General features: G+C 39.7%; 1 protein-coding gene and 1 long non-coding RNA gene across 7 annotated transcripts in view; one reads left to right on the plus strand and one right to left on the minus strand.

Moving 5' to 3' along the window:
* LOC128895466 (uncharacterized) overlaps window positions 1–884 on the plus strand; it is a 2,216-nt gene extending 1,332 nt beyond the window's left edge. Inside the window, exon 3 of the long non-coding RNA XR_008461809.1 lies at window positions 422–884. This is a non-coding gene — a long non-coding RNA (uncharacterized LOC128895466). The remainder of the gene's footprint in view (window positions 1–421) is intronic.
* Window positions 1–8,704, minus strand: part of LOC128895451 (filamin-A) — a 35,435-nt gene extending 26,731 nt beyond the window's left edge. For 2 of the 6 annotated variants that reach the window (XR_008461805.1, XM_054158050.1), the window contains exons 1-2: window positions 8,320–8,704; window positions 2,933–3,350 (exon numbers count right to left, since the gene is read on the minus strand). Coding sequence is in view for 4 of the 6 variants with exons in the window: in XM_054158050.1 (XP_054014025.1) it covers window positions 2,933–3,299 (367 nt within the window). In the remaining 2 variants the exon portion in view is untranslated. The remainder of the gene's footprint in view (window positions 1–2,932; window positions 3,351–8,319) is intronic. The other 4 variants (XR_008461804.1, XM_054158048.1, XM_054158047.1 and 1 more) reach the window with 4 other exon arrangements.
* Between the last annotated feature and the right edge of the window lie 1,837 nt (window positions 8,705–10,541).

Consider the following 10,541-nt stretch of genomic DNA (forward strand, 5'->3'; position numbering starts at 1 on the left):
CAAGTATTTTTCTAAATCTTACAATTGAGTCCACGACACCCTTTATGAAATTAACTACATTAAGTACATGCGAAGCAATTTACTTGCACTTTATGTGTATAAGAGAACGTATATGTCATAAAAGAACAAATACTTTTTCTAAATCTTACAATGAGCGTGAATTCTGTTCACGAAACCGTTTGTGAAATAAACTACACTTTGAAATTCTATAATCCTCGTTCTCTAAAAAGAATGAACGCTACTGTAAGCAGATCATTCTTCCCCTATAATTTTCTTTTTTCTCCACTGCTCTAGCGTATCGGGGAGGGTCGGTTGTTACAGTAGCGACCAATAAAAATCGTTACACTTGAACTTCTCCGACGATTTCAATTAATGTACTCCCGTTAATGCGGAATTAACGCATTTCTGCTCTCCGTTCAAGGTTCCTTTCGATGCGCGAGACGCGTAAATGCACGGAGGGCCTTATCGTCGATGCATCGGTTTGGCGCTCGCTGGTTGGAAATGAAATTAGTCGGCAGCTACACGAGTATAATCGTAATGGGGCTCAACAGCCTCGTAGGTGCCGATAGAGCGCAAGAAAGGCAACGACCTCGAGGTACGATTTGCAAGCCGTGACGTAACAACTATGGTTTTTATAATGAGAGATAACTGAAACGCGTACTCGAACTAAATACAATACACTTACTGCGACGTTACGCCTTCATCGGGTATGAGACATATCCGAACAAAAGAAAGAACGACGAAAAAAGAACATTTGTAAATTTAATCGGACTCTATAGACAACGAGGCGAGCTAATAACAGGTCTTCATTGTTACGAGCTTCTATGCATTATGGAATTAAATATAGAGCGAGGAACAAAGAAAATTACCGTGTGTACGTCTCGTTACGAACCTTACAACTGAGAAAGTCATCCCCGTTTATCTACATTCAAAACATTCCTCTGACTCCCCCCCCCCCCCCCCGCCGCAAAGATTCTTCCTATAACTTGTTGGTTACAAGTTACATCCTCTAATTTGGTAAACAACGCTAGCGTAACCTATACGGTTTTAACCGACGCTCAGCTGTATACTTTACGCTCGCGCGACATACTTGACCATAATAAACAAAGCACCTAGCAATCCTAGCATACAGGTTATCTGCGAGTCGATTATCGAGAAGGCGTTACGAATAACATTGTGAAACATAACGGCAACGACGTAACAATCGGTGAAGTCATTCGATGAGCCCTGTGTGTAATTGTTATTACGCAGATTTTATGCATTTATGGTACACGAACAAACGTGTTAAACATATTAAAAAAATAGTGCACTTATTGAAAGTCGAAATTGGAATATTATTATTATTGATTGTAAAATATATTCAACATACATTACGTATATTTTTGATAGTTTCATAGGAGTTTCACTGTTATTGTAAATGATAAATTATTGGGCACAGGGCCGGCCATATGGGGAGGGGGGCGATTGAGGGTGCCCAACATGATCAAGAATTAAAGAAACTCAAGAAACTATGTACTCTTGCGCATTGAACGAGTTATTTCTAAATGTATTAACTGTATTAAAACTTCTCTTTACGTTGTCAGTTACTATAGCAAGTGCTGAGCGTTCTTTCAGCAAATTAAAATTAATAAAGAATTATCTTCGGTCAAGCATGTGCGCAGAACGTTTAAATGGACTTGCTATATTAAGCATCGCAAAGAAATTGCAAAGAATTGTAATTTTTCTGAAGTAATTAATATATTACCAAAAACGAAATTATTATTATTATACGTTATTAATAATGCATTAGTTGCATTAGTAACATCGGTTTGTATTTTTTTGTTTACTTTAGAAAAAATTTAGGCCCGCAAATGGTTTCTTGCACTCAGGCCCCTTTATAGAGAACGCCGGCCCTGTAAATGCATAAAATCCGCGGAAAAGCAATTACACACCTGCGAATACGACTAAACCTGATCGATATATCCTCTCGAACAAGGAAACATTCGCCGCCGTCAGTCTTTCGTCATCAATGACTCAAAAAGGGAGCGACTACGGTTACAATCAAATGTTTCAGAGTTGCGATTACGATTACAATCATAATTGCAAATTTTCTGCGATTACGATCGTATTTTCAGGTGTTTTCAGACACAGAAATGTTGTACCTGAAAACCGACTTCAGATTCCCGTTCCTCGTCCCAAAAAACTTAGAAAACCATGCTTTCGTCAAAATCAAAAATTTTTAAATGTTACCCTATCTAGGCTCTAGCCTATTGACACGAATTATTTCAACTGAACATTTTTAATTTTTAATTTTTAATTTTTAATTTTGACGAAAGCATGGTTCTCTAGGTCTTTTTGGGGGCGAGGAACACGAATGTGAGGAACACTGTAGTCGGTATTGAGGCAAAGAATTTCTATGTCCGAAAACACCTGAAAATATGATCGTAATCGCAGAAAAATTTGCAATTATCATTGTAATCGTAATCGCAACTCTGAAACATTTGATTGTAACCGTAGTCGCTCCGTTTTTGAGTTTGTGATTTAGATTGTAATCGTTTTATGCATTTACAGGGCCGGCCTTCTCTATAAAGGGGCCTGGATGCAAGAAACCATTTGGGCCCCTAAATTTTTTCTAAAGTAAACAGAAAAATACAAACACGAACATATATTACTAATGCTTCGTGGTTGCATGGGAATCTCGTACGTTACGTCGACGATTGGAAGTGGCTCTAGTGCCATTTCTTCTGCTTGATATTTAAAAAGATAACCTAGGTATGCTCTTCTATTTTTAGAAGAGACGTTTATGGCGCCTCCCATGGGCGTGGTTTATGACACTCTTCTACCGCGCGTGCAATAGTGCAGTCAAACTATTCCTATTAAACCTATATACTATATTTAATTAACTTAAAACGCAATTTCCTCTTTTATAAACATGATCGAACGTTCGACTCACCGATATTTACGAGTTTTACGCCGTCAGCCTCGATGGCCTGCAGGGCCGTGGAAACGTTCTCCAGATGATGATGCTGATTGGCCGGCCTGGGGTTCCATCGAGGCAGACGTCGTTTGGTGAGGACTTCGACGAGAGCGCAGAGTCGCGTGCCATCTCTAAAGTCCTCCGATAGATCGATCACGGGACCATCGGCGACGTCCGCAGCTTTCAAATGCTCATTTACCCAGTTTCTGAACGTATTCGCCTGTATTTCCACCCAGAGGTCCTCGTGGCCCTTGATGGGCATCCCTTTCGCAGCCGTGCCCTCCGCGGAACGGGCCACCAGGCCCACCAGTTGCTCCGGTCGTAATTGCTCGGTCAATTCCATTTTCGCTTCTTTTTTTTTTTTTAATTACAACAGTCGTGATACAGCTTCATGCTACAATCGAACGTTTTTCGACGCGAAATTATACAACTGACGATATTCGACAAAAGATATTCGACTAATACTCGAGAAGGCAGGGCCGGCGGAAGGCAGGTTCAGCGCGTTCGCCGGAACCCGACCTCGCGTTTTAAAAGGCGCCGCGGTCTACGAAAATTACTGAATTAAATGTTACCGATTTTGATTAACTTTTTACAGACTGATGATACTATTAACAAATGAAAGCAATTTTTTCTGAGATGCAAGACATTTTCTTAGTAGCGATGATTAAATCGAAAGGAGCGACAAAAATCATCAAAGTACAGGGTGTCCGAAAAATGTTGTAACACCTTGAAAGGGGTGGTTCAGGAGGCGATTTCAAACGACTTTTTCCTTAGCAAAAATGTTCTCCGAGATTTCTTTAAGGAGATATTAACGGAAAACATCGACCAATCAGAGCGCGCGTATACCGTTGGAGCGGCCGCGGTAGCGAAGGCTACGCGCTAAACGGTCGCGCTCATACGCTACCGCGAGCGCTCCATCGGCATACTCGCGCTCTGATTGGTCAGTGTTTTCCGTTAATATCTACTCAACGAAGCCTCGGACAACATTTTCGCTAAGGAAAAAGTTGCTTCAAATCACCTCCCGAACCACCCCTTTCGAGGTGTTACAACATTTTTGGGACACCCTGTATAGCATTTGTAAATAAATAATTCCTGGCTGTAAAATTTTAAGTATAGGATTTAAATGTGAATTCAGGCCTTGCAAAATTTTTGAACCCGGCCCCGCAAAAGATCACGCCGGCCCTGCGAGAAGGTTACACCGAGAAAGGGATCGCTACCAGACTGGCTTAATTTCATTAGAACTCGAAGTGTTGTCGATAAAATAATTTTCGAAGGGATAAGGATTATTCTGATTTTCAAATCAATTAGAATTCGAATTAGAAATTCTCGTCTTCGAAGTCAAGCTAAGGTTAGCATTTCTGGCAATAGAATGCTAAGAAAGCATTCGACTCGAGTTGCTGGTAGATAGTATCTACTAGATACCAGTAAAAAAAGGCCTCGAGTGCAAAGGGTTAAGAGCCACCGATCCATAAAGGTAATTCATCGCGAACCCTGGGGTCAAGTGGTCTGATAAATTGATCCTCGGCGTGTGCTATGTTCTTATTTAAAAACGAATTAAGCTACAATGCCAGACGTAATTGCTGCCGCGGGTGCACGAGAATCTTGTGTTTTTCTGAGACAAGAATACTTATGGTTGCGAAATAAATCTACAGAATTTATTTTCCTAATACGCTAGATTCCTATTGCCGTACTCTATAATCTGAAACTCTTTAGCGAAAACGACGAATTACGCATAGAAAAATGGAAATTTCAGACGGAGCTGGTGGCCGCCATTTTGAAAGAGAGACAACGAAAGAAAGAAAGAGAGATCCGAGAGTTCCCGGTGCGTCAGACACGCTAGCGCAACGAAAGTTTCTTATTTTCGACTTTTTACAAGTGAAAATTGCACTGGCGCACTCGTGTTATTTTTCTAAGCAAAATGATACCAAACACGACATAATTTCGTGCGTGTTTGCGTATTTTACCAAAAGAAACAAATCATTATATTTTTAAAATAAACAAATGAATTTCTTCGAATAATTACAAACGAATGAGTTAAAAAGAAGAAAACCAGCTCGTCGAAAATGAAATTATTTGTATTATAGGGAAGACCTCCACCCCCCCCACCACCACCACTCAAATTTCTCAAATTCATTGAAATTCCCTCGTGGCGCCAAATTTCCTCGCTACGGCACCGTACGTGTCGGATGTACACGGAAACGGTGTCTGAAACCTCTCGATTCTCTTGGATTCTCTCCTAGTTAATCGCGATACTCTCGTTGCTCGCGAAGATTAGTTTGTTAAAAAAAATTTCACACGGTGAAAGTGTCTACGCGAACCCGGACACCTGTGCCTTGCGCGTCCCCTTCTGGTGCATCATACGTTTCGCATCCTTTAAGATGGAAATCTAGCGCTTCGCCGTTTACATTCGACTTCATTAAATCCTGTACAGTTACGAACCCGGAGAAAGGGAGGAAGAAAGCGTAGAAATTACGCTTCGAGTCAGCTAAGCTTTTCTAATGTTTCAAGAAAATCGAGGAAACTTCCGCGAGAAGAAAGAGAAGCGAAAATATTAAAAAGCGGTCGAAATTGGTCGAAATTCAATGCGAGCAATAGTTGCAGTTCAACTATTCCTATTGAACGTACAGTGGGTGTAGAAAATATTCGTACACTGATCAATTTCCAAAAAGACTATGTGGACTTAGAATTTATTAACTTATTTTTTGTAAGCAATGATACTCCACATATTCTCGGAAATCTCTAGAATAAATAGTTTACAAAACAAAATAGGTATTTATCCAAGTTACGAAATTAACAAGAGAAAAAAACAATTAATCGATAGAAATATCGAAGCAATAAGTATTCGTACAACTGTTTAATTTGTTAAATTTCATTAAAAAAAAAAGAAATTTACATTAATTTACAAGTATATAATACTTCCTTCGTGGGATTTCCTTTTTGATATTATAATTATTGCAACTCTACTAAGCGTTAAATTGACTAAATTATTAGTTATTCGAAGTAGGATCTTTTTCAATTTCTCTATCAGAGCCATTTGTAAGAGTACTTTCCTGGAAATTTGATGTTGTCTAATTCGTATAATAATAATTCATATAATATAATAAACTAATGTGTTTACGTTACAAACTCTACTGTAAATGGTTCGTCATAAGAATCGCACAAATACTTATTGCTTCTATACTTTTACCCATTTTTCGCATTTCTTTGTTAATTTCACAAATTCTATTAACTAGTAAATGTTGTTTGGTCGATATCTATCTTAGAGACTTCCGAGAATATGTAAAATATTATTGATTATAAAAAAAGAAGTTAAGAAACTACAATTTTACGCAAAAGTTTTTTTGGGAAATTGATCGGTGTACGAATACATTATACACCCACTGTATATACTATTGGGTTGTCCGGAAAGTCCATGTAGATTTTTAATAGGTGGTACGGGCCTGAATATATCGATGTGGTTGAAAACAAATAACATGCATACATCCCTTAAAAGGTGGAAAGGCTGTGGAACAACATGGCACCTATGTAATTCAATAAATATATGTATATTAAAATTCAAACGTGTTTTTGAATTTTTCTTAGAAATTGGCACGAACTTTCTGGACAACTTAATATATTTAATTAGCTTGAGACGCAATTTCCTCTTCTATAAACATGATCGAACACGTACGACTCACCGGATTTGATCGCGAGCGAATCCAGAGATGGATAGAATTTTATTCGAACGACGGACGAATCGAAAACACAGCAGTGTTAAATTACAGAAATGGGCAAAACCTTAGGCTTCAAATAAATCTGAAGTTTACTGATGTGTTTGTCTCGTTTCTTTGGAAAATGTTCGAAAGAGACAAACTCGACGAACTTCAGATTTATTCGAAGCCTAGAGTTCTGCTCATTACTGTTAAATTGTAAAAGCCTGTCGATAAATGCGTAAATACAGTCCATATACTATTTCTAATACATAAAACGATCCTAGTTAAACTATTAATTTCATCCAGCCGCGTACTATACAGGGTGGTCCACCTAAGTAAGGCCACCTAAATATCTCCTTTAATTTTGTGGGGGTACAAAAAAATATTTTGTATGCTGAAATGCTTTTGAATAGTTTAAAAAAACCGTTCTATTGCAAAAGATATTTCTTTTTTCTAGGGTAATTTTTTTCGGAGTTTACAAGATGCGATAAAAAAAATTATACATTTATACGCAAGAAAACATCGATAATGTTTTAAACCCCGAAAAAAATTACCCTAGAAAAAAGAAATCTTTTGCAATAGAATGATTTTTTCAAACCATTCAAATAGCAAACAAAATATTTTTTTGTACCCCCACAAAATTAGAGGAGATATTTAAGTGGCCTTACTTAGGTGGACCACCCTGTATACTATCAACGTTTATTTATACGAATTATTTCCCTTGGAAATCCGGTATCCCAACATCTATTTCTCCTAGTTTTGGTTTCGGACACCGTGTACATTTACGTGACATCCACTCCACGTGCCTAAAGGTATAGCTACGCCGCGCTATGACATCACTGTTGTCACAAAACCTCGTCCAACCGGCGAAGCTTGCGCAAGTGCGTAAAAATTTTCTGCCGGACGAGAGCAAACTTTGCCGGACGATTATCGCCCTCCTATAGATCGCGATCGCGATTTTATCGTTCCACGACGCGTCGTCGGTGCAACAAAACCAATGACCGATGTTATCTCGACGATTCACGGATGTACATCGTCGCGAACAGATTTCAAAGGTGAAACTTACCGAACGCCACGCTCGGAACGTCGTATGGTGTAACTTATGACTTATGACATTCGGAACGATCCTTGTCGTTCGGACTGTCGCGATAAACAAGACGATTAGAATCGTTCGCGAATCGAGCATGAATAAAACGAACGACGACGCGACGAGAATCTATGGCGAAAATGTGTCTAACTATTCCTGTAATACGAAGAAAACACTTCGAGAACGTTTCGCGGAAAACTTCGATAAAGCACTGATAGATGCCGGCGTGTAGACACTGGCACGCGCGAAATTTTCTTTCGCTTGCACTTTCACTCCATTTTTTCAACGATCAACCGTTCGACTCTTCGTCGGCGTACCGACGCCTCTGGAGCGCCATCGGATATTACCGTAATCAATCTTCTCGAACGATTTAATAAGAAGCTAATCATAAATCGGTTGAATTTCTTTACGACGATAAAATGTTCGTTTTTGGAAGGAAAGTCGCGACAAGAGATGTCGAGGATCGTCGTCGTCGATTGGTCAATGGTCGACGAATTAGCCAATCGGAATTCTCGTCGAAAGGGCGCGATTTGGGGTGGATTTGTTCGAAGAATGAGGAAAAGAGAGGTATTTTAAAAATTCACGTCGGACGACACGAGGACGTACGACTCGGTCGTGTATAAATGCATCGAATGCGAACTATCTTGTAACTTGCACTCGCGCGATCGTCGATGTAAGAATGTTCGGCATGTGAACTGATATTTACGTCGGTCGTTCTCTCTCGAGGAGCTTCTCGAACAAGGAATCCTTCTCTTACTTCTCGGAGTTGACGCGATTTCCCTTTCGATAGAGCCCGATTTTCACTCGTCTACGAAGCCAGAGCACTTTGGTGTTGCGGCGAGCTATGCGAGAAACGCCATTTTTGGACGTCACAGGTTTCCGATTCCGAATCGCGTCGTTGTCGACGATCGTCGTTCGAAGTACGTGAGCTCACTGAACCGACATGAAAAATTCCCCTTCTTCGCGCTATGCTAGCAGGCCCGTGCCTTGGACACCTGTGTGAGTGGGGGCCGGTCGGGTTTACATATGAATGGAAGGGGTAAGTGCGTACATGAGAGAACGCGTGGTTTCGTGGTGTGTGTGTCTCTCTAGTTCCGCTGATAGGTGGAGCCACAATACAAACAAATGGAGCGGCATCTAGCAGCGCACCGTGGAAACTACTCTACGACCAGTGATCTTCGACAATACATACATGTACTGCTCAAGCTATAGTGTAGTCCGTAACCAACATCTCCCATGCCAAAGTTACGAGTAAGCAGTTGTGCGCAAGCGCTACAGTCAATGGGCGATAGCAGTGGGGAAAGGCGCGAATTAAAATTTTGGACGGTTTGCCGAACTACTCTTTGAGTATATAGAAATGTATATAGAAATGTATATTGAGTATATGTCTATATAGTCAAAGGAACTACTCTTCGACCATTGGTCAAAGCTGCAGTCAGCCTGTCATCGAGATGGAATTTATGCTATAGTTCTCGAATTTGACGCATGCAAATTAGCGTCAAGTCTCACTTTTGGTATGAAGATGGTTACGCTCTGCTCAGTGTTGTTCAGTGTATAAAGAGTAGGCTTGACCAGTCCATGTATATATGGTCGAAGCCAATGATGGACATTCGTGGGATTTTTCGATGAATTCCTTTCTGCACATGCGTAAGCCGACGTCACAGCTACTTGTCGTCTGCTACCATGCATGTATCCGAACCGCCAGAGGAGGTGCATTTAAGGGGCCTGTGCAATTTTCCCGCGTTTTTAACGGACAAATTAAGTACAAGAATGTGAGTGTTCGTGAGTGTAATATTAGGGAAAATTAAAAAAAAATGGATAATGAACCGCAGCTGTCCACGTCAGGAATCATCGAGGACAAGAAGAGGACATTATATTTTGTTCCTTACTGGGATCCAATGGTACCCTAAATTCTAAGTAAGTGTGTACAGCAGTGAGGACTCCAACGCTCGCTCCAATGCGCATGATCAGCAAAAATCCCACGAATGTCCATCACTGTCTACACAACAAACTTGATATCAGCCAATTATTAGTGTACGAATCAACAATTAGACGTTGAATTATGAATAATGACGTAAAATTACATTTATATGCTGAGAAAAGTAGAGAATTTATGTTTTGAATATTTCATTTTTATAGCGCCATGTAGCGGCGCGATGTTGGAACAATTTCACGACCAACTTTCTTATTATGCAGATCACTTCAAAATGAGATCACATTTTTGTCGTCATTAGTTTGGAACATTTTCAATAATTCTTCATGCTCAATTACTGTCGCAAATTTTTTAATCATGTAATCACTTAGTATACCTTTCATTGGTAAGTATATGATTTTACCTTTGAACTTATTTGTTGTTTATATATAAATTTATTTACTTCAGAAGTGAATATGATCGCATTTTGTACTAATCCATCAGGCTTTAATATAGTAGTAATAAGATTTTCTAAAAGAATTACATCATGTACAGCATCGTGGAAATTTTTCCTTCATTGCTTAGTACATTTCCATTTAATTTCTTTCTATTTCTCTCTATTTTACATTCCCCTTTAATTTCCTCTACTTCCCAGTACATCCCTTCGTGTCTCGGTACGACTCCCCTTAAAATTCCCTCTTCCCAATTTCCAACATTGTTGAACCTTTGAGCGGCATAAACGATAAGTGAATGAAATATTAGTTGTCATCAACTAGGCGCGAGTATGCCCCTGTTAGATATCAAGTTAACCAGTTTGTAGGCTCGGTTGCTACATCGTTGGCGCAGATGTGCCCCTAGTATCCGGCAATCTATATCAACATTCCTCTTTTCGGT

The sequence above is a fragment of the Hylaeus anthracinus genome, unplaced genomic scaffold (genome assembly GCF_026225885.1).
Source record: "Hylaeus anthracinus isolate JK02 unplaced genomic scaffold, UHH_iyHylAnth1.0_haploid 5, whole genome shotgun sequence".
Classification (NCBI taxonomy): domain Eukaryota; kingdom Metazoa; phylum Arthropoda; class Insecta; order Hymenoptera; family Colletidae; genus Hylaeus; species Hylaeus anthracinus.